The sequence below is a fragment of the Cryptomeria japonica genome, chromosome 2 (assembly GCF_030272615.1).
Source record: "Cryptomeria japonica chromosome 2, Sugi_1.0, whole genome shotgun sequence".
Lineage (NCBI taxonomy): Eukaryota > Viridiplantae > Streptophyta > Pinopsida > Cupressales > Cupressaceae > Cryptomeria > Cryptomeria japonica.
The window spans coordinates 22540008-22565845 of record NC_081406.1 but is presented as its reverse complement, the minus strand read 5'-3'; the positions used below and the strand labels follow the sequence as shown (position 1 = coordinate 22565845).

The window sequence follows — 25838 nt, the reverse complement described above, 5'->3', positions numbered from 1 at the left end:
TATAGAGTAAAAAAGTAGATCATTTTCAGCCTTTTCATGCTTCCAAACTAGATGTTTTTCATCTTTGTTGTACATGGCTAGTGCCGGTTCTTTGTTTTGTTCTTACTATCCTCTAAACAACAATTTTGATATAGCTGGTTACCCCTGTGCAAATTATTATCTTTAATATAGAAATTAGATGAAAAAATAGAGAAGTCTTATATCGAAACCAATTGTTTTTATCCTAAGAAAGGAATGATCATATTTTAAATATGATCTTCAATATAATTAGTTTATATGGATTTTCTTTGCGAAAAAAAATGCTAGCTCTAGCAATAACAACAGAATGACTCGCTTCAAATAGTAGGCTCAAAAACTAGGGCATTTAAAAAAGGGGACATGACAATCACTGGTTCAATTAGTCCTTCAACCAATTACCTCCATGGGACATGATTACAGGGATTTGGAAAGAAATATAAAAATAGTAACACATCTTGCTCTGATAGGTCTGAATGCAAAAATATCAAGATCCTATTAACCGTTTCAACAGTTCAATTTTCCTATTATTAGAAAAGTAAATAATATCAGTTTGACCACAAAGCATTTGCACATATGCAGCATATACCAAAACATAGTCTCTAGAGAGAATATCAAAATTAGAAGTGTATGGAGAAAATTTGAAAAAACTTGAGCCTGTATTACAAAATTCATCCAGTTGTTTTCTTTCTTCAAAGAGATAAATGCCTATATTAATCCTTCCTATTCAACTAATTTTGGTGCTTATTATATTTGATAATTCCTTGTGGGAAATGAAGGATAGAACAAGAAGTATTTATTTAGCATATGGAAAAACAATAATGGGTTAGATAAATTTTAAGCTAAGAATTAAAATAGAAGGAAAAACTGTGAAGCAGAAGGCCCCAAATAGATACAAGAAACTACGATAGCAAAAGAGGACCAAATAACCCCATGCATACCTCCCATAAAAAGCTGCCCAGTGCAGTGCTGTCCACCCATGTCTATCTCGAAAATTCACAGACATGCCCACACATGATATTGGAATTACAGCCCAGTCATACCCCAGAGCCGCTACCAAGTGTATAACTCCTTGCCCACAACTATCATGGGCATTTGCACCACCTTTGTCAACCATTTTTTCCAAAACCCACTCCTGTAATTTCTTTTTCAAAATTAACTCATGTAGATGACTCTTGGCTTCTGCCAAAGATTTTCTTTTCTCTGTGACCAGTTTTGGAAGTGAAAGCCAATCTCCTTCATTGTTTGTGAATAGCACAGAAATAACTCTCTCTATATTGATCACTCTCTCAGTTTTTTTATTACCATGGGCTAGTATGCCCTTAAAACTGGAGAAAAGTAAATGAAACAACCTTATCTGAAGTGCGAATTCCTCAAGTACCTCCTCAGTTTGAGCAAAAAAGTTCTTATCTAGGTCAATAAATGCATTAACACGATATTCAAAGCTCAAAATTTGACTATGTGGCGTTTGCTCATTGCAAGTCAAGAATAGATTGACAATCCCTGGAGCATGCTGTGGAGCCTTACATCTAAAAACCCCAATTTGCACAACCTCCGCTGGAACAATCATTTCACCAAAGACACAAGACCACTTAGCTTCCACAATATCCTTTTGAGTTCCAACAAAGTAGCCTGTAATGATTACCTGCCATAAAAAGAAGCTTAATTTAAGTGAAATGTACTTTGAGGCTTTTGAAAAAAAAGATTTAAAAGAAAACTAAACATCCAAATCTGTAAAAGACTATTTTAATATAAGCATCTACAAAAAATCTCATGCTGTAATCTCAAGAACTTTAGTTAGTTTCAAAAGCTCCAACAATAGAAGACAACAAATAAAAGACTTTAAACATGATCTATACCATTTCATCTCCTTGGGGTGTATGTCTTTTCTGTATTCATAGAGGTTAAAGTCTCAAAAGCTACCCCTAAAATATTTAAAGATGACTACTACATAACCCAAGACCTGCACACAATGTAACTTCTACCAAAGGCATAGCCCAAGAACTACATAAAATATAGAAATTCTAATTATGATCTGACAATTCCTATTTAATTCACAAGAGCCACTAATTCAATTGCAGTTAGTGAGCAACCAAAACGTATAACCTTCAATGCAGGCTTAAAACTCATAAGTCAGAGTAATCTTCCAACTCATGAATTGATAATGAAACCTAGGGATAGCCAGGAAACATGTTGACACTGTGACATACATAAATTCCTGTTACCAAATATGATTCTTGTAAACTATAAACTAAAATGATATCAAGAAGTGTAACGTCCCTAAAATTCGAACAAGATTAACCAGCAACCCTCATACATCTCCTGTAGAATCTTAAGGAGTACAAAGAAATTAAATGTGGTGCCAAACAAGACAAACCACATCAGCCATAATAAGGACAAAAGACACTAGAATACAAAAGAATGAAAATATATCGGTTAATTTAGAGAAGCACCTGGGAGAAGATCGCAGGCAGAAAGAAAGTACTCATTTAATATTTAGTAAATACTAAACACTAATAAATTCAAGTAATGAAAGGTCAAAAGTTCTATGAAAGTTAGAGTACCTTGAGCAAGACAAGGTATATAATCAAGGCAGAAATTCATTGAGGAATCAAAGGGATTGCTCATGGAATGAGCAGATCAGAAATCGAGATCATTTTATAAGGATAAATTGTGGATTGATCTTTGAATCATAAAGTCTGGAATATAACCAGCAATATATATGCATATATAATTCTAGCAAGTTGCTCAAGAATAGTTTAATAAGGTCAATAGTCCTTACAATACATAAGTTCTGATCATGATATTTAGTGTATATGTGTATTTTTTTAGAATATTTTAAGAAATTATATATTTTCAAATATTCGATAATTTTGCCTATTTATTGCCGATTCCCAACTTTTTTAAAATTTTCGGCCAAAAGAGTTATTGCTGATTAAGATTTTTTCATCTTTGCTTGAGACATAGATTGAACATTGCATCAGGGTATTCTTGAGCAACTTATCTATTAAACAATTCTTGAACAACTTGCTAGAATTATATATGCATCAGGGTATTCTAGCAAGGACTATTGACCATATTACCAAATATCTTGAATTTGTCATTGTAGTTTATGACACAGTATTGGTGATGAGGTTGCTCATAAATTGAATAAGCTTCAAGTCAAGTTAGTAATGGTAAGTAATAAGAGGCTGTCAATCAGTTGGTAAGTCCAACCACACAAGTACCTATCATGTATAAAAAGCAGTTGATGTAAATAATGAATATACCACAGGGTGGTGGAGTAAGGGGCCACCCCAAATTTAAGGCCCATCTTCCATAATCTTTTGAAGTTGTTGAATTTTTTTTCATGTGTTCTCATCTTTAAAGAATAGGATTCTAGCAGATTGAATGCCATATTATTTATTTAGAGGTAGTGTGTGATTCCATGATTCCTACACAGATGCAATTTATCAGAAATTCAAATATATTGTGATGGATGTTTGTGGTCATTATCCAAAGTTGTAAGTGTCACATCAGTATAGAGATGAAAGCTTATATGCTTTTTATTTTGCACTAGAAGGATGGTGTGCATCCAAAACAAGTTTTCCAAAGCAACAATACTGGTTATTTTCCACAGATGTGTGTGCAGCATCAATATGAAGAATGACCAAGACTTTAATTTTCCTCATGCCTATATAACATTTTGCATTAAAGATTTGGCTGCAGCAAGTTTCAAAGTTTGAAGTAAATCATTGTCGCTATAAGTCATGACAAATTTTGGCATTAACATATGGGATCTGCCAAAATGAAGGAATGGCATATTACATAAATGTTCACGACCAAACAAAGTAGGCCGATATAACTCAAAAATACAGAAATTTGCAATAGCTATAATACGGAATTTCAATGGAAGGAACTCCAATAACTAAAATAAGAAATATGTGGTCCAAAATCAGAATGATCTACAATTGAATCATCTGTTGCAAGGCCCTTTACAAATCAAACCTAAACTTAAAATATCAAACACATTAAAAACTACAACAATTTCACCAACTAAGAATCATACGGTGTTCGTAAGGTACAAAGATATAAAAGCTAAGCCATGAAGAAAACAATCATATAAAAACTAAACTATGAAGAAAACAAGCATATAAAAGCAGCCATTTTATATCTCTCCCTATCTATCTCTCTAATATATGTACCACATAGAATATAACCTTTGTTTCTTCTGTTGAGAATCCACACATAGGTGAAACTTCTGTAATGCAGAAAACTTGTCCATGAACAAGTGATTGATCCCCTGTAACATGTGAATCCAACTCTTCCTCTTGTCTGTAAGTGTTGTTTGACCCTTCATCTGTCAATTCTGGTGAATCCCCGAGAACAGAAGTTAACCACCTTCCAAAGCTGTCTTGTTTCTTGAAAGAATTTCCATTCATTGCTTTGACAGGTTCACAACCTGTTGGAGGTTCGACCACTTCATTCACCATATACCCAGGATGCTCAGCTTTCTCAAAAGAGGGACTTTGTAGATTTTGAGCTTCCACCAATTGATTAGGAATCATTTTGTCTTGTTCCAGAAGAGTCCATTGGTTATGTTCCATACATTCAGATCTACTTACTTCAGACTGTCCAAATTCTACAAGTGTACTTCCAGTTGGCATATTATTTTGAAAAGGCTTTTCCCAATAAAGTGATTCATGCATAAACTTCTGGTCTCCATCCTACATCACACCAGAAAAGAAAACTCTGTTAAGTTAAGATGAATGTAAAACTACAGATTTAAGATAAATCTAGCATAAAACATATCTTTCTACAATTCACTTTATGTCCCCATCTTTCCTTAACCAATTGGAGGCCAGATCAGACAATAAGTTACATCTCTTTTCGTCCACGTACTTTTCGATAAACAAAAAAATATATCAGGCTAAATCTAGGACCATAAAATCCTGGCACTCCTATAATGAAACAAAAAATGTTTAAAATTGGTATAATGAGTAAGCCATGAAAAGAAAAATTAGTTAAGCCATGAATGTCAAACTATAGATTAACGATAAATCCAGTATAAAATATATCCTTCTATTATTCTCTTTCCATCCCCATCTTTCCTGGACATAATAGAAGCAAAATCAGACAATAAGTTACATCTCCCTTTGTCCACAATGTCCTTTTTCATAAACAACGGAAAATATCGTACTAAATCCACAACCAACAAATCCTGGCACTTGTATAAAGGAAAAAAATAATGTTTATGACTGGTATAATGACTAAGCCTCTTTATTATGTTATTACCTTTTGAAGCTACTAATCAATTTGAATATTTCCTGTGAAAACTAACTCAAAAAAACCTACACCATGACAAGACATTTCACTTAATAGTAGTTGCTGCTGGTTTAGGTCGCATTTAGGTCGTGCAATTTATGTTTTGTCCCAATTTCACAAACACAAAGCAAAGTTTGAAAATTAAAAATCTCAAAGTTTAGAACAAAAACAATTTTAGAGTTAACGGTTTTTTTTGCAGTTTCAAATTTAAATCTTTTTTCTTTAGTTTTCAATGTTTATATTATAAAATATAAATTTATAATATAATGAACCAATGATTTATTTAGATAATAATTTAACATATTGTACAACATAAATTTATTTAAATTTAGTAGTTTAAATTTTAAGTTTTAACTTTTAAATATGAATAATATTGTATAATTTGATAGTTTGATTTATAATTTATGATATAATGAATATATTGTTTTTGTAATAAATATTGATTTGTTAACTAAAAAATATAATAACTTAACTTTATATTTATTATTTTAATATTTAAAACTTAATTTATATATAATAAATGTAAATGTTTAATATTAAAAACATATTATTTATTCATTTTATATTAATAATTTAGCATTGTATTTAGGTTGCAAATATGTATATATTTATCATTCTTATATTTTTTTGTACAGACATACCCAAATGTCCCAGCCACCCCCAAAAAATTTGTCTTACCCACATACCCGTACCCATACCGGCAACTTAACTTTGAAGAGAATATTGCGAAGTCTATTGGCTATTGTATCAACGGCTTAGGTAAGGAGGTGTATGTTATTACTTGGTGAAATTGTTTTAGAACTGGTGTACACTGGTGTGAGGGGATCGCAGCATTAAAACACTTTCAGACTGTTAGCTGCTGATTACTTCTCTTATAAATAGCCATAAATCAAACTCATCCATTGGCCAAAAATTCAATCACAAAGTGGCTTTGTATTTTCTTATTTTTACATTTTTTTATAAATAGGGTATTTTAAGTACTGTCATTTATTTGTATTTAAATATTTGCTTATCAGTTTATGAGTTTCAGTATAATTTGGTTTTCAATGTTCAGTATTGCATGCATTATTTTCAAGTTTTGGGATTTATTTCAAAATTAAATTCACAAAAAATTAGAATTTTTTAAAAATAAGAGAGAGGGACACTGTTTTTGAAAACATTAAATGCCATTTGTGGCTGTATCAATCATACAAAAATGGTTTAGAGTTTAGACTATTGTTGACATTATTTTTTCTAACCACTCTTATCGCACCAACCTTTGGAGGGTTCTAGAAAGGGTTTTGTTCTTCATTTATTGCTGATGCAACAGTTCCAGCCACCTTTCAAGGAATGCCAACATTAGGGAGTGCAGATCTGTCTTACTTTCCACTATTGAATCACTTTTCAGCCTTCAATTGAGTGTACCAGCCTTGGAGGTGATTTTGGACTTTAGTTTGGGCAAGTTTCATCCACATTTACTGCTGTTTGGAGGCATTTTTGGACATTTACCAGAATTTACAGTGGTTCATCCTTTAGTTCCAGCCTTTGGGTGTAGAACACAGTAGTGCCACTGAGGAGGGGGGGAGAGAGGCGGGGTGTGAATCAGTAGCACAATAACTTTAATCCTTTATAGTAATTTCAAACTTTTAATCTGAAATTGAAAGATGTAACACATGTAACTACTGGAACTAGAAAAGGAACAACAGCAAAACCACAAGGCACAAGATTTTATGTGGAAACCCAATGTGGGAAAACCACGATGAGAAATGCCACTAGGATCTACTGTCCTAATCTGGCCTCACAGTTGAAAAGATTACAATCCTTTGGGCAACAACCTAATAGAGTCACCAAAACCTTTATAAGCACCAACTCATCTGCTGTTACAACTATTGATCTGAGCACTACCTCAGAGTTTTACAAGTTACAATTGTATCAGAAAGATAACCATACAACATTACTGATTTTAATGTTCAGAATCATCAAATCTTAGAACTATAGATGTATAATAGTTTATCAGTAATACATTATGATGTCTCCAACTGAAATATAAAACTCTGAAACAAACTTCACAAAAACTTCTATCTGAAACCTGCAAAGCTTCTTCAATACTGTCAAATTTCACAACTCTTCAAAACTTTCTCAACTCTGTCAAATTTCACAACACTTCAAACTGTTCTGAGATAAATCGAAACTGAAATTGAATTGTTTTATGGAAATGAAGTGGCAATATACCAGACTAAAAAAACTTATACCTGAGAAGAAAAATATGAAATATAAATCAATGCACCGATTCTCCCATCTGCAATATTCACAAGATCCTCTCCAAACAAAAATACTCGTAATCTCTGCTATTCATAACATGATTTTATGCTTTTGAGATGTACCGAAAATTCAATAGCACGCTGTTGGTGTTGGAAATAAGCCACACCCGGACTGACGATGGACTGGTCCAAAAGGGGCCAGTAGCTCAGTGGTAGAGCACTCCAGCAGCGTATGGAAGGTCCTAGGTTCGAGTCCTAGCTGGTCCATGTCTCAACATGGTATCAGAGCCAGGTCCAGGCTAGGAGCCCCAAGCACACGAGAGGTGTGGCTTAAGGGGGGGTGTTGGTGTTGGAAATAAGCCACACCCGGACCGACGATGGACTGGTCCAAGAGGGGCCAGTAGCTCAGTGGTAGAGCACTCCAGCAGCATATGGAAGGTCCTAGGTTCGAGTCCTAGCTGGTCCATGTCTCAACATACGCAAGCAACACCTCTCTATCAAACCAAGACATCATATATATAGATGTTCTACCATGTATACTTCAGTTCAATCTGTTATCTATTCTGGTATTAGTTATAGCCGGTTTGTGATTAATTGACAACTGTCAACTAAGAACTGAAAATCAAGTTCTTCCAAACTATTTTCTTTTTAGCTTTTATTGAACAGAAGAGAAGAGTAACAATTAAGTCACTAAGACGTAACCACCACCAAACTACTTATGCACAACCATAATCAGATTAATCAACCTTAACAAAAACCCGTTCAAAACAATGTGGTTATAAAGCTTCTCTTCATAATCTTTGACAATAATGTCTTGAAAGAAATTTAACACAACCGAAGGAGATTTGATATAATCAACATGTATCTTGGTATTGTAAAAATAATATCGCTGCAAACTGGAAAGATAACTAGTAACATCAAAACCAATAGCAGATTGAGATCATCTAAATTTGTGTTCAGAACAGATCCAAAATACAAATATATGCAGGTCAAGCATGCTGTACAGATCCAATCACTATACAACGCCCAGGTATTGAAAGCGGATACTGTGCATATTGTGCATATCCAAAAACAAGGAACCATTACAAATACCAGTATTTCAATCTTCATTCTGTACAGAATTATGACAGTATATCAGAATATACTTACTGATATGGTTTTGTGTTTATTTGTGACATCAATGACAACAAAATGTAACATTGGGGTCTTCATTGCTGCCATCTCCCATCTCCATTTACTGATTACCAGCATCATAGGGCAGTGCCAAATTAGACCTGAGCAATTTTGGGACATTGTGTGGTTTTGGTAGCATATTTCCTTTTATCTCCAGCCACAAAACTTGCTCCAAGGTTCATATAGCACATGGCAGCTACATTCATTGTTTCCAGACAAAACTGAAATGTTGTAACTCTAAAAATTGTGCATATCAGCCCTTGTAAGTTGCCCCAGCATTTTGCATATCTTAATAAGGCATTTTTAAGGTGGTGTTTATTACCCTAGTGTTCCATTCTTGTATGTTTATTGACATTTGAAGGTTCAATTCATTCACTTTCAGTTATATCAGCATTGATATTGCTTATATATGTGCATTGACCATTAAGATCTTAGTGTAATTGCATATAAAGGATGTTAAGTTGGCTGTCAGTTTCATATCAGACCTTAACAAGCCCTTTTATTTCGGTGAACTATCATTTATAAGTAAATTTTACTAGTTTGGGGTGAAGTTGAAGTAGTTTTCCAGCCATAGAGGGTTTGATAACAAATTTTCAGTGATTAACTTCATTTTGATTTTTCTGTTCCAGTTTGTTTTTGCATCAAAAATTAGAAACTTACATAAGAACAAAGTTGCACGGACACAGATATGAATACCATTTTTTGAGACCTCTCATTTGGATACGGCATTCATAAAAAACACATATTTATCAAAATTATATACCCAATATCCAAATGGTGACTATTAAAACAGTTAAATAAATAAAAAACAATTATATAAATTAAAAAGTTAAACATAAAACTGTTATATAAATAAAAAAATTTAAAAACTAAATATAAATACAAATATAAGTTTAAATTAGATTATAATAGTTTTAGTTTTCATATAACTCTATTCCGATAACTAAATAATATTATAATTTAAACAATTAAAATTTAAAATTTAGATCAAAACCGAACTATTAAATTTAAATTTCCCTGATTTATAAACTATTTAATAGTTTTTATATTTATAATTTTAAACCATAAAAATTGAACCATATAAAATGACCTAAACCTAACCTATTTAAAATCTAACTAGTAAAATTTAAAATCGAACAATTAAAATCAGACTATTAAATGGAACCATTAAAATTCAAAATAAACTATTAAAATAAATCCATGTATGCAGTAATGGAAAAAACATGATGCATCTGAAAAATGCAAGGAATCTGAAAAACACCTCTATAAAATACAACGTATCTGAAAAACACCTTTGTAAAACACTCAACAGTGGCAAGAAACCCTAAATAAATTTGCCTCTTTTTTAGAAATTGCATCCTGGCAATTCTGGCAAAGGTGCAAAACCGGTAAGTTTTGAGAAGCGGGTGGAATCATTTTTCCCATCGTACCTACGTCGTACCATATATGTATGCATACTATGCGTACTAGGTACAGCAGTATGTGTTTGCCACATACGGGTAAACGATTAAACGCAGAAAGTAAATGCACAGACCATAATGGAAATATATTAAAGAACCAATTTCTGTATTAATTCAACAGTCCATGTACATCAACTACTTATAACATCACATCTAGCTATGACCATAATGATCCTACAAAGAAGGAAAGGTATGCAATATATAATACCCAAAGGGGTGCGACCAACCGTCGCGTCCAACTGCTCTTCGGGAAGACTAACTGACAGCTGTAACCCATAATTACCGACGACAACATAACATAATACGACAAAATAACATAATGATTATTCCCGACAACATCATCCCCCCAAAGAAAAGAAGTCGTCTCTGGATGACTTAATACAAAATAGAGATGAGGTTCATACACTAAACAGAATCAAGTTATAGAAGAAGAAGGGGGCTGGGCGGGCGTCCCTGAAGCAGCAGGTCGTAGGGCTGATGATGATGCTGGTGTCATGTGCGCAGATCATACACCTGTTGTGTCCTCGCCTGAAAACCCTTTTCTGCTACCATCTGATGCTCAAGTGCAGATTTCACCATTATTGCTTCCGCAAGGAATTCTTTTTCTTCCTTGACATCACAGTCCTCCTATGCCTAAACCAAACTTGTTTGCAAAACACGCTTTTCAATCTCAGCCTCCACCAACTGCTACTCAAATGATATTGTCTCCCTAGCCAATTTGTCCTCGATAGCCACCCGCGCTGCCCTCTCAGCATCCAACTCCTAGGTACGCTGAGCTAAATCTCACGCTACTACTGCCTCCAACCTGGTGGTCAGCTCCTCCCGAGCCCTCTGTGCATCCACCAAGGCAACCTCACGTCTAGCCGAGACATACTCCGAGTTCCTCAAAGCATACCATTCATGCCTGGAAGTGGCCACAACCCTCTGGCACAAAGGCTAAGAGACGCCTCAAATCCTCCATCACACTCCCCAAAGGTTGATAACTGAACTGAATAACTCCCTGGTGCCATACGACTTCGCGCTCTTGCAATGCCTTCCTTCAAACTTTGTTTTTCGCAACCTCCAAATCCGTCTCCGTCTACGTCTTATGGCTTCCTCGCCAATGCTTCGCTTCAGGCTTCTTTCTCACAGTACAGGACAACCCCAACACTTATCGTGACTTCTCTGAAGCCCTTCGCCAACTCAAAAGTGTATTGTAGCTCAAAAATAAACTGGGGGTCTGGGGGCAGTGCCCCCAACGGGGTCGAGGGGCAGCGCCTAAATTTTTCAACGTCCTGGCTCCAAACTACATCGAATGATTTTTCAATCTGGTCATCGTTTTTTTTGTTTGTTTTTTTCACTGTAATTACCCGATGGCACCCCCAGCCTTATAACAACCTCCCCGTATGTTCAACAACAGCACTGAAATTGACCCTTGACACCCCAATCGTACGGCAACCTTCCCATACGGTCAACACCCTCCTTATCGTACGGGCACCCCTCCACCATACGGACAACACCAACCGTCCAAGTACACACCGTATAGTCCTCCTTTTGTATGCCCAACGCAAGTGACAATTCGGTGTTGCACAGAGAAAGGGGAAATAATTATACTTTGCCCAACGCAAGTGACAAAAGAAAATTTTTCTTGCCGAAGAAATAACCTATGGATTCGCACTTGTAAAAAGCAATTATATTGATAATGAACGCACAATAGATTACACCGACTTCGACAAAAGCAGAATAGGGTGAGGAGTTGTCGGCCCATTTTTCTTTTCACGTGTCATCACCACCATTTATCCCTGTCATGCCGTGGTATTTTTCCTTTCACCCCTTTTTTTTTTTAAAACCGTTGCCGCTGTCAATGTGCTCCTTCAGGCCTAGAGTGGTATTCCATCGTCAATGACCTCCGTCGACAATGGTCCACCACACAGTAGCCCCCTACGATGGTTCCAACGCACGGTGGTCACCGACGGTGGCCCCCCGACAATGGTTCCACCGTACGGGAACCTGTTGTGACCATTTCACACATCACCCCATCAAGATGGGGACCCCCTCTTCTTCTTGGGTTTTGCTTTCCCTTAGGTAGGTTTTTTCTCTGCTTGCTAGGTGTTTTGAGTGAGTTGGTGGTCGCCTGGGCTGGGTAGATTAGGGTTTCTCTCAAAGAGCTCATCCTAGGGTTTCTCTCAAAGCTGAGTGTAGCCAGGATTTGGGAAGTCATGTGTTGTCTGCCTTGAACCCTAGGGTTGTCTTAGAGGAGTTTTACCTTTCAGGAGATCGAAGATGGTAAATTATGCAAAAGAGATAATAGGTCTAAGGTCAAGGTATGTCAGGAGTGTTGGTTTTCATGTCAAAGTCCTGTTTTCCTTCGAGTCAGAGTCGATTAGGTAGAATCAGTGGCCAAGAGAAGATTCAGGAGGCGATTTCGGGAATTGTTGAGCAAATTGGCAAGGATATGCACCAAAGGTTGAGTCTAGGGCAAAGTCAAGTTAATTCTAAAGTGAATCAGTTCTGGAATCAGGAATTTTGCTCCTGAGCCTTCCAAAGGGTCCAGAGCGAAGTTCTTGTAAAACTCTATTTTCCTCACTAAGACCTTGAGTAAATGCATTTTCTGAGAGCAACTAGACATGATGGTGATAAGGAGAGGTGAATTTGATCAAGTTTGAAGTAAGTTGAGAAAGAAAGAGGTGTGAAATCAACCTAATTAGGTTAATTTCGCTCCTGACCCTTCCAAAGAGTCCAGAGTAAAATTCTTAGAAGACACCTTTTCTTCTCCTAGTTTGCATTGAAAACCTTGTTCCTTGGGCATGGTAAGGGCAAATTGATATGTTCTAGCCCTAGGAAGTGATTGGAGATGTTGGAAAGTGTGGATTTTGTCTAAGGCAAGAATTTCGCTCCCGACCCTTCCAAAGGGTCCAGAGCGAAATTCACCTTTCCCTCTATTTTGCTCTTTGATATGGCCAAGTTTTGGATTTTTGGGGCATAGTTGAGAAGGCTTTGATGCATGTTTGCCTTGGAGAGGAGGTTTAAGGCTATGAAATGGTGGAAATCAACCTGGAAGGTGTAAGGAGAATTTCGCTCCTGACCCTTCCAAAGGGTCCAGAGCAAAATCCTCCATTTAACCTTCTTTTTGGCCTTAACACCTAGGTTAGCCTTGACTGGAGCTAATTTGATGGTGGATTGCCTTGATTTGGGTGGAAGGAAGTTGAATTGATCAAGTTTGAAGGAGAATAAGATGAAGAAAGTGAGAAACTAGCCAAGAATATGGACTTCACTCCTGACCCTTCCAAAGGGTCCAGAGCGAAAATCCCCATAAACATCAATTTCTCCCTTGTTAAGACAAAATTCTTAGTTTCTAAGGCATGATAGAAGGTGGATTGGCATGTTCTTGCCTTGAAAGGTGGTTGGACACATTGAAAGGATGAAGAAATGAGCTCAAAACAAGATTTTGGCTCCTGACCCTTCCAAAGGGTCCAGAGCGAAAACCCTAAAATCCATCTTATCCTCCAAATTTTGTGCCAAGTCGGGCCTAGACCAAGGTGAGAAAAGCCCTTAGGATTGCCTTTGAATGATTTTTGACCACCAAAAGTGTAAATTTCGAGCTAAGACTTGAACTTCGCTCCTAAACCTTCAAAGGGTCCAGAGCAAAATTTTGGATAGGTCCTGTCCCTGGCTAGGATTTTGAGTGAATTTTCCTTTTCAAGCCTTTTAGGGATCAAGCAAATGTTGCCAGGTTGAGAACAGGATTCAAATGAGGGAGTCTAGAGGGAACAAAGTGAAAAGAATGGAGTTGAGTAAGGGTAAACAAGCAAAACATGAATTTCGCTCCTGACCCTTCCAAAGGGTCCAGAGCAAAATTCTTCAAACTACCTATTTCCTCCTTGTGTCAAGTCAGGACTTTGATTCCTAGGGCGTGATTGAGGTTGGAATGATGTTATCTAGCCTTGCAAGATGAATTGAAGTGAAGGAGAAGAAGAATCAAGCCTAAGACTTGAATTTCGCTCCTGACCCTTCCAAAGGGTCTAGAGCGAAATTCACAAAATATCATGTTTCCTCCAAGATTGTGTTGAGCCAAGACAGTGATCAAGGTGGATTGGGCTTAGAGATTGCCACAAGTATGCCTTAAAGGGGATTGTGAATTAAAGAAGTGTGAATTTTGACCTAAGACTTGAATTTCGCTCCTGACCCTTCCTAAGGGTCCAGAGTGAAATTCTCATGATCACCTAATTCACCCATGGTGGAAGCCAAAAAATTGAATCCCTAGGCTTTGTTGAACTAAAACTAGCATATGCCCACCTTTAAGAGAAATTTGGAGTAAAGGAGTGAGGTAATTGACACCTAATTATGGAAATCGCTCCTAACCCTTCCAAAGGGTCTAGGGCGAAATCCTTGGAAATGCCTATTTTTCACCTTGTTTGAGAAAAGCAAAGACAAGTTGCAAGGACATATTGACAAGACCATGAAGTAGTGAAAAATCAAGGTTGTGAAGGTGTTGATTGATGGAGTAAATGTACCTAGGTGAGATACTCAAGCAAGCCTCCTTGGGGTGATTTAAGCCTTCCTCATACCATGAACATTCTAGTGCCTATAAGGAAAATGTGCCTTCATCAAACCTCATTTGTGTGAGTAGGCAAATTCACATGATCTAGGCTCTTATAAAAATGGATTAATTGATTTCTTTTTAAGCCTTAAGATCAAAAAAATTCATACTTTGGCGCTCAAAACATTTTTTTTGCTTTATTGTTAAGTCGGCCAGCCTGTAAGGAGTTTTATTTTATTTTATTTGAGCATTTATACAAGTCGGCCTATTAGTAAAATGATGAAAGCGCCCTATAAAGGAAAGGTGTATTGTGAAATCTTTAATCATTCATTCATTTTTTCTTAAGCGAATTTGAAGAGCAGAATTAGGGGTGCGAATTTCAGCAGGTTTAGGCGAATTTCTTGATTGAAGAAGGCTGGTTGAAGGCTGATTGAAGGCTAAATCATTAAAGGAAGAACCTGAAATTCAGATCAAAGACCTTTCGTCCAGCAAATCTTCATTTTCCTTTATCCATTTTTTCAAGTTGATAGCTAGAAATCAAGGAGAAGGTATGTACAATCAGATTTTTGAGAGCATATTGAAGATTTGATTCAAAATTCTATATTAGTCCTTTGTGAGGTTAAGTCTTCAGTAATCTGATTTTATTCATAAGTAATATCAATTTCAAAACTCATAATTTTAAGGACTTATCACTCTATTTTCAAATTGTAATCTAATCATTTCTTTCAAAGGTCTCAAATCTCCTATCTTGAGGTATTGTACTCAAACCTAACTTAAACCTCTTTTTGTAGGTATCAAATGATGACCCCCAAGGCCAGTGGATCCACTACCCGACAGGCTCTCATCAAAGAAGATCAAAAGAACGATGATTTGGAGACCAAGATCGTGTCCAAATGGAGCAATATCGGAGACACCAATCTAGGAAACTTCAATGCGAAGAAGTTTCGAGAAACACCCTACATCGGCAAGCCGTCACCCGTAGCCACGAAGATAATTGAGAGTGGCATAATCAAGGCTGCAGGCTTCCCTCCCGTAGTTAGATGTCACGAGTTGATGATTGAATGTGCCCAGCACTATGATTCACATTCAAGGATGATCGTAGCCGAGGATGGAACTGTCTTGGCCTATCTTTCAGAAGAAGCTATAAGTGAAGCCTTTCATCTTCCGGAGCCGAGAGATATGATCTACAAGAGCTTAGAAGGAGCTAGAGCTATCTACGAAGACGATCCTGATACCTGTCTGAACTTCATCAACAAGAATTGGTTGCTCAAGAGTAGGCCTCGCTTGAACAAGATACCTAATACGCCACACAGAATTGATTTCCAAGAAGAATTCAGGGACTTAATAACCATGCTCAATCAGGTTATTGGTGCCTCTCAAGCCTTCTTCTTCGACAAGCGCATGTTCTTCTTTATTCAAGTGATCGTCCAAGGAAAAGGAATGCTCAATTGGGCTAGAATCATTAGCAACAACCTAGACGTGCAGTTGAGGAGGCTAGCCCCTACTAAGTCATTCCACATGAATTCATATGTTATGCATTCCTTACTCAGAAGTTTTGAATATGCAGGATTGCCCCATAGAGGAGTTGTTGGGATAGGGACAGGAGAGATAAGAGCATGTGATTCCTATGTTCAACTACATCATCCACCTAAGAATTGCTACAAGCTAGTCAATGACACCTTCACGATGTATATCACCAAGACATTGCAAGGAGGGATTCACCACCGACTGTCTCCGGAGGCACAAGAGCTCGTGAAGAAGCATGGTGCATGGTTCATTAAGTTTCCAAAATTCACCTACATCAGGGTCCATGGGTGTCCTTCGCCTCCCTATATGTTGCCAAGATATCCTACGGACAGAATAATATTACTTGAGGTGACTAGACAATTGGCAGCTTATGCTAAGGCATCAAGAAAATAAGCACGGAAATGGTATCCCCGTACCCATTCTACTAGGAAATTCAATTGAAGTGTGTCCTAATTCTCAAGTCACAGAAGATGCAGAGAACGAACTATCTCCCCGTAATGTCGCTGGAAATTGCGTCGTCCATTCGTCCTGGTTCTTGACACCATTGGCCATCCATATGGATTCGCAGGTTCTGCAGTGCCTCACGGGATACTCCTTCCCGTTGCCAGTGAATTTGGGCAGCTTCTACCTATTGGCCATTGATGGGGATCGTGTCCCCAAAGGTAGTTGTCTCTATCGTGCACCCGCGCCACTCCCTCCTGCATCGGTGGTGTTTCCAGTTTGAGTAAATGGGGGGTACGGTGTTTTGTACCCGCGTGCTTGGTGTGATGGGTCCCAAGAGGGGGTCATGTCTGTCGTGTGCCTATGCCTCCTCCCCACCTACGGTCGTACGGTTGCCCTCTCCCCCGTTCTCACCCTCGTCCTCTGTTCGCTCCCTTCAGTGGTCCTCCATGCGCAGCGTAAGGGATAAGTTCCTAAACTGATCCTGGGTTTCTTCGTAGCCTTGTTTCCTCCAAAAACTCTTCGTGGCTTCTCACCCTACGGTGTTCTGGCGACGCGTAGAAATTTCCTTCGGCTTCTGCACCCTCCGTGACACCTCCTTGGTTCCCTTCGGCAGGTCGTCCTTCAGCAAGTTGCCTTAGCCTCGGTCTATGTTCTACTTGTTGTTCCAGAATCAAGGCCCTCTGTGCGGCCTCCCACTCCTCACTTTGTGCCTTCTTATTTTTATCCTTATTTAATAAGTTGGGCATTAATTCCCGTACATCTCCATAAATAGCAACACCACAAAAAATAGAACACTTCTTTATTGATTCATCCTATCGGATACAATTTGTGTCAATAATACAACACCATTATTATAGTATAGACTGTTCTTTATTTCTCCCGGAGGTTCAAGGTTCAATTTCCCCTTCGCCTCTTGCCATCACGGTCCGCTTTCCAGTGACGATTGTTTTCTTCGTACTGTCAGAGGACCTGTTGGCGTCGCTCCTCATGAGCAATATCCTCCAAGCGGGTTTGCTGTGCCAATGATGCCTGTGCAAGCAACCGAGGGAGGTGGTTCATCAACCGATTCGTTGCGGGGCTAACATCCAGTGCGGTCCACACGGCACTTGTTGGGACATCAGCCTCAGTGGCCTCTCTTCGGACGTAGGTCTCGATGGCCATCTGAAGCAGGATTGAGAATTCCCTCGTCGCAGTGTCTTCTCCGTCGTAGAGTTACGTTTGCGTGTTGTTGGCCTCTGGGTTAATCTCACCAATGGGTAGGCCCATCGTGTCCGTACGCCATCCGCTCCTTCCTTTCCCGAGTATGTCTAGGCAAAGGCACTAGATGTTTGCCACATACGGGTAAACGATTAAACGCACAAAGTAAATGCACAGAACATAATGGAAATATATTAAAGAACCAATTTCTGTATTAATTCAACAATCCATGTACATCAAGTGCTTATAACATCACATCTAGATATGACCATAATGATCCTACTAACAAGGAAAGGTATGCAATATATAATACTCGAAGGGGTGCGACCAACCGTCACGTCCAACTGCCCTTCGGGAAGACTAACTAACTGTCGTAACCCATAATTACCGACGGCAACATAACATAATGATTATTACCGACAACAGTATGTGTACCAAGGGTGGGGGGATGGCGTTGCATAAAAATCACAAAATATACAAAAAATCTTGGATGGGACATAACCAAAAAAGCCAAAACAAAAAAAGGTGCGCAAATTATAGGAAAACATATTCCACTTCTTCAAAGAAATGAGTGGCATTTTTCTTTTGCGAATATCCATAAAGGATTCGTTAACTATTTTAGGTTGCTTAGAAGAATTTGAGTTAGTCATATATTATATGATAGGGTGTTGATCAACATTGATGCCTATCCCAGTTTTGTCATCTATATATTACAAATTTGTAAACTGCAATTCAAGAAAAATAAAACTTGTCCCCATTTTTACAGCATCCTGTTTTGCGAGCATTAGCCAATTTTTAGGGTTTTCTGTAGATTTCCTAATGTGCTGGGAGGGTTCCACTGTTCTTGGTGATCTCAATTCTCAATTTTAGTGGGTTTCAACAGCAGTTGGCATTTATAGTAAGTTCTTGCATGGCACCAATCTTTCTGAGTTTGTTCTCTTTGGTCCTCGAAGAACATTGCTATTTATAGTACGTGGTTGCATGGCACTGATCTTTCAGAGTTTTTCTGGGTTTGTTCTCTTTGGTTCACAAAGAACACTACTATTTATAGTACGTGCTTGTGTCGGCATCATTTATTATCTGTCAGCTTCAATTGATTCTTTACTTTTAGTGCCTTAGCAAGTTTCCCTTTGATGATGAAAATTATTTTTTTCACAAGTGTTTTAGAAGTGAATTTTTAATATTTAACTTAAGTGAATTAATATTTCAGAAAAGTGAGTCTCCAATTAAGACAAGTAGGTCATTTGAGGGAAAATATTATAGTTTAAATTTGTGTTGCCCTAATTTTCCCTTCAACTCTATAAATGGGAGTTTGGGCTCACACATAATAAGATGTTGTTGTAATGAACTTGGAGAGTTCTTTGGATTGTTGAGAATGAAAGACCTCTTCAGTTACTCTGGCTTCAGTGGTAACACATCCATCCTAGCTGGTTGTTGAGTTTCATATTGAATTTTCAGAGTTTAGCTCAAAGTTTGGTGATAAGGGTTTGGTAAGAATGAAGCCTTGTGAAGTATTTTGATTTGGGTATTCAATTTTTGATGTGTTTAATGCTTTTTTGGAATGCTATTCGAGTTTCAAGGGTTTTAAAGACATTTTCTAGTGCTGGCCATACCAATCAGATACACAAGAAACCATATTTTGGCACATATTTCAAGCAAAAGGCATTTTCAGCTTATAGGTATCGGTTCCTTGGATTTCTACCAGCTAGGCGACATCATTCCATGTCATATGTCATGTTTGGTGCTCTCTTTTATTTAATAAGTGAAATTGCCCTAGGAAGGAGTGCCCCTTTTGGGTTTCTGACACGTGGGATATCAGCCCCTTTTAATCTACATATTCTGCAAAACAAATCTGGGTGAGGTCTAATCAGTTTGGTGGTCAAAAAAGGTGATTATAATCAAACATGTGATTTGTCCCTCTGCTTCCAAACACTCAGTTTGCTGGAGCAGACTTCTGAGTTTATTTTCTGAGTTAAAAAGGGCCTGATTATGTTAAAAGCTGATTGGGGTATGACTGAAAAATTATGGCAGACATGTGGTAATCTATGGATGAGCAATTGATGAAGATTTGGAAGAAATTTCAACCTGTAGCAGCAAAACGACATAATATTATTTAGGTACTCATGTTAGTTGTATTGCCATGTTCATACTTGATCATATTATTCATGTTGAATGCCAAACGATCCTAAATTTGTGAACAGCACTATTGTATGATATAGATATTTCAGTTTGGATAATGTTAATTTGCTCTTCATTAGTCATATATTTGGTATGAAAGAATGAAACAAAATCAGATCAGAGTGTTGCTAACATTTATTTGTAATTGCAAAGTATTTGTATGTCAAATTACTTCAACACAAAAGATTAAAAAAAATCAGGGGTATACATTACAGCACGTCCCAAGGGGTAACTAATGGAAACAAGTGAAACCACACTGAAATCAGCTTTGTTCATCATTGAAACAAAAGTAACTCATGCACCAGTTGGTATATCCCTTCCGCACTACCACATTATAACGAACCAGAACAACTTGCCCTTGAAACAAAAGTATCTGACACACCAATTAGCATATCCCTTCTGCAATACCACATTATAACCAACAAAAACAACTTGCCTTCCAAAAAACTGACGGAGAAGCAACTTATAAGATATTTTGAAGCATTTCTAAGGATGAACGATGTACTAAAAAGCCAAAGGAGCTTAAAAATATTTCTTTAATACGGTGCTGGTTGTTCCATAGGTGAGCATGGATCTCTCTGTCTTTAATAAAGTGTTCTTAAGAAATAAAAGGTCTCTAATGTTATTGGGAGTTTATAATCTCTTCAGTGAATTGTATCTATGTAACTGTATTTTTCTTGTGTGTGAAAGATCCCTGATGGATCCCCTTGCTGATCTGCTGTAATTTTTAAAATAATAAACTATATTTTCCTACGATTTTTGCTGATGGTCTTACAGAATAGAGAGAAGTTGCAGAATGTTTGGTTTCTTTTTGTATTTTTTTGAATATATAAGCAAGTAATGAATAAAGAACAGCAAATAAGGAAGGAAACTGAAACAAGTAAGAACATTCAATTAAATCAGAATTGATACAAATCGTACCAGGCAGATTTCTGATTTATAATATCCAGATTATTCCCTACGCACTGGGCATGTGCATACATCCAATAATGGCGCCAACTGAAGGGTAGATGATGAACACAAACCAAGAACACCAGCTATGGCTGAATGAAAGTCTTCACCACTTCCAGCGTATAGTGTACCTGCTGCAATGGTGGCATCAAGCTGAAACAATCACGCCCCAGCTGGGAAATTCAACCACCCTGCTGAAACCCTCACCAAGCAATCTGAATCTCCCCAAGGAATAGCGCATACACTCTGACCAATAATGCCAATGCCAAAAGAATCCACTGCCAATCAATAGCTGAGGGCTACATCCCAGCCAGTACCAATCATGGGGTTTGCGTCCCAGATTGAAGAATTGCTCTACCAGAGCAATATCGCACCAAACAAGATTTTAATATGTAAAAGATAATGAGAAATTAGGTTTCCTTCTCCTTATATCTCTTTCCTTCCAAATCAAACCCTAAAGATATATGAAAAGTGCGCTTTAATATAAAGTCATATTTCCCAATATTGGGCGCCCAAGTATAGAGAAAACACCACTTTTTCAATATAAAATAACTCCAAGCGCCAAAAGGACCCTGGCAAGTGAAAATCATTTAGAAAAGTTCAAGACCTTTCCAACGAGCTATAACACATGGGCATACGAATCTAGATGAAGCCAAAAACCCCTTATTACTCCGAAATGGCTATAGACATAGCCTTATTTAAAATATTAAAACACTAACTTAGGAAATATTTAAATATATTAAAAATATAACCCAAATAGCTACAGAAAGCTCGAAACACACCAAAAGCCTAAAACTGAACCTGTCACCTATCTATGACTAATGTCGGCAATCATGGATCAACTGGCAGTCTCATCCCTAAAATCTAGGGATGCTCCTAGAAACTAGGAAACACACCCAAATCTCCTGAAACAGAAACCAAGGAATGGTCTCATGGAACCCCAACCCTGGACGCTGTCACAACCTCCTAAAAGTAGGAACTGCCTACTAAAATGTAGGAACTGCCTCCTAAAATCAAGGAACTGCTCCAAACTGGTCTACTACTGCCAGAAACACCAGATCCAAACACTGAATATCTTGACTGAGTCTCTATCCACCATTGTCAGCCTACAAGACTCCATAACAGGCTAACTCACATGTCTCTGGTAGACAAAGCTAAAGAAGGGACATGATAGTGTGGATGTTTTAAATTCTTAAGATACTATCTTTATTCTTCCTAGTTATTTTCCTACATAAAAAAAGAGAGTAGTTTTTATCATCTATACCATAGTTTAAAAACTCGTGGACTCGCGAGGCGAATCCTCGCGAGTCCAGTGGTGCCACGAGTCGACTCGCCATGGACTCGCGAGGCAAGTCCTTGCGAGTCTTTTTTCAAAGACTTGTGAGTCTTTCTAATTGACTCGCGCGAGTCTTTCGCTTGAACTCGCAAGTCTTTTGACTAGACTCGTGCAACCCAGAAAACACGTCAAAAAATTATCTAAATCTTTTTTTTCTAGTCAGTCTCATTCTCTTCATCAAAATGTCTTTTTCCTTTCTTATACTTTAAGTTATATTTCATGTAGATATTGGTAGGATGGTTTCAGATCACTAGGAATTATAAGGCAAATTCTAGGTTTTAGAAGATCTTTTAAATTTTCAAACTTAGTCAAATTTCAGTAATCAATAGGCTCCTATTAGCATTCTCTCGCCCTCTGTATCTCACTCACTTTATTTGCCCCGAATTTTAGACCTATCTATCTCCCTATCACTCTTTCTCTATCCCCTCTCTCTACCACTCTCTATCTCAGTCTCTCCTCTCTCCCCCAAGATCTAGACCTATCATTATATGTAATTTTGTAAAGATTTATAAACTTATGCTGCTGTAGCCTATAATAGATTTTAATAGTTTGAAACTATGAGTATGAATGATGAAATTTCAATTTCAAATATTGAGTGTTTGGAAATCATATGACATGTGTAATGTTTCAATTATGGCTCTTATGGGCTCTAAATGCATTAATTTCTTTATGTTTTTTTGTAAAACTACGGGTTTTTTTTTTTGCCAAGTCTTTCGCGAGTCTTTCACGAGTCCGATTCCGAGTCCAATTTTAAGGTTTGCCAAGTCCGTGGCGAGTCCGAGTTTTAAAACATCTGTTACTTTTTACATAAATAAATAAAAGAAAATAGGCATACAAAATTCCATTCATCAAAGTCTATTTGCAAATGGCATTTACTTATAATTTTTTACCACCTAACTAGAAATTCTAGGCCATGAATAGTTTGTTTGCACATATTGTTGAGACATGGACCAGCTAGGACTTGAACCTAGGACCTTCCATAAGCTGCTGGAGTGCTCTACCACTGAGCTACTGGCCCCTCTTGGACCAGTCCATTGTCGGTCGGGGTGTGGCTTATTTCCAACACCAACACCCCCCCTTAAGCCACACCTCTCGTGTGCTTGGGGCTCCTAGCCTGGACCTGGCTCCGATACCATGTTGAGACATGGACCAGCTAGGACTCGAACCTACGACCTTCCATATGCTGCTGGAGTGCTCTACCACTGAGCTACTGGCCCCTCTTGGACCAGTCCATCGTCGGTCCGGGTGTGGCTTATTTCCAACACCAACACATAAAGCAGCTTATTAGGTAATTTTGTCAACAAATTCCAAATCCCTAATTAGAAAATATTCAAGTAGACATCTGACAAAGATAAATATCAGCTAAAAATAGACTTAGATAACTATCTAAAATAGACAATCTACAAATAACTATGTTCCACAATGTTTCAAAGATGGGGGTGATGGGACAGCAAGGACACATTTTAGGGATGGCAGTCCAAGTACCATTTTTGGGGATGATGGGGAAATAGCACAATTTATGCAGTATAACATGACACTGGTAAAATGATGTTGGATGATGTTTGCAGAAACCTGCATGCCAGCCACATTCCAAAAAGATTATGTTTGTTTGCATTTCTCACACAATACAGTGCTGTACCAAACCATGGCCAATGCATCTTTAATCTCGTTTGCAACTGACAATAACACCTGACTTTAACACTGTATCAAGAACTTTGATGTTTGAGACTTTTGAACAATTAAATAAGAAATCCAAATTATTGCTGTTAGTGTTAACTATTATATAACTTATATCACCAAGTCTGAATCTGAATCATGATATATTTATTGCTGCTGTTAACACTGTCATGTTATACTGCTATCATAATTTGCTCTTAGTGTTAGCTGCTGTTATACTGCTGTAATATATCATTAACTATGAATTTGAACCATGATATATTTATTGCTGTTATACTGTAGTTGTTGTTGTCACTGCTATCATGAATAATTTAATTGCTGTTATACTGATTGACATGATATATTTAAGTCTTTTTTTAATATTATGAACTTTTTTTTAAACATTATAAAAATATTGCTTTGCTATAGGGGCACCCGGTGGTCCCTAAGATGGTTGAGAGATGTTTGAGACATCCCTGAATGCCTCAGGGATGGCCAGGCATCCTGTAACTTTTTCCTGATGTCCCCTAGAGTGGGGATGTGCTTCTAAGACATTTCCAGAATTTTCTTGTTAGGGTGGAGATGGCTAGAGGGCATCCCCTACTGTCCCACCATAGCCAAATTGCCAAGGGGATGGAGATGGAGATGGGGATGGGGGTTTGAGGGGTGGGGACGCATCCCCATTTGACACAAATGAATAACCATTCTATAAATAGAGTTCCCAAATTATGATTATCTCCTCAAAAACAATGACAATTAAAAATAGCAAAGTATAAATAATCATTCTAAGCATAGGCAACACAATAGTTGGCTCCTAGCAATGATTCTAATGTAACTCTTTTGTAAGGAACATAGCTCTCTATTGGTGAACACCTTTTTTTCTTTCACTTGGATCTATATCTCAATTGTTGGGCACTCACCCTTGCATTGGTTGATAATTTTTATTTTCAAACCACATGCATCTCTTGTACTTTTTTTCGATAAAAAAAATTTGCATCTCTAATCAAGCGTATGTCTCTACATGAGCAAAAAAAATCATATTTTGACTTTACGTTGCTCTTTAGTGATTCACGCTCTTCTATACTATTAGCAATTTAGCTTGCACTTTTTAATGTGACCAAAAACGAAATAGATGTACACTACAACTGCTATTCAAATTACAAGGGGAGGTTCCTTGTACATAAAAACCAGTGTTCCACGGCGACACGTCGCCCCCCTTTTTGGCCATGTCTCCCCATAAGAAACATCTCGGGGATGGGGGAAGGAGGACACGAAGTCCCCCGCCATCCCGCCACCGCCACCCAAGCGCCGCCGAGACGCCGAGACGTCTCCGCGTCTCCCAGGGACGGGGAGATGCCCAGACATCTCCCATCACCCCACATTAAAAGCAAACAAAAAAAAGCATTTTTTTATATACATGTGACTTTTGGGGGGCTTAAGGGGTAACCCTAATTGGACGTGGGCCCCACCCTTTCCCACAAAACAACACAAAAGCATGTTTTTTTCAGATTTCACTCTCATTTTGGAAAACTGATTTTTTTTTCCAGCAAGCTGAAGAGGAGAAAAAACTTGAAGAAGACTGATTGAAGGGGTAAGAAAAGTAATTGCAAGCGTGATAGGAGCTAGAAGAAGCAAGAAGAAGAGGAGGAAGAAGATTCTTCTACATTTTGGAGAGACTTTTCAAGCACAAGGTAGGGTTTTTCAACTTTTTCTTGTTTTTTTTTGGTTTTATTTTCTGATTTTCATTGTTCTGTCATTTCTGGATTTTTTTTCCCTATTCATCTCAAAATGAGATTTGATGTTGAATCTTGAGGGCAATCATTCAAAATTTTGCCCTC

The 25838-nt window shown here is 37.7% G+C and overlaps 1 protein-coding gene across 1 annotated transcript in view; it reads right to left on the bottom strand.

Moving 5' to 3' along the window:
* Positions 1-25838, bottom strand: part of LOC131048483 (calmodulin-binding transcription activator 6) — a 238453-nt gene that overhangs the window by 80903 nt on the left and 131712 nt on the right. Inside the window, exons 8-9 of the mRNA XM_057982443.2 lie at positions 4215-4721; positions 957-1660 (exon numbers count right to left, since the gene is read on the bottom strand). Of these exons, the coding sequence (XP_057838426.2) occupies positions 957-1660; positions 4215-4721 (1211 nt within the window). The remainder of the gene's footprint in view (positions 1-956; positions 1661-4214; positions 4722-25838) is intronic.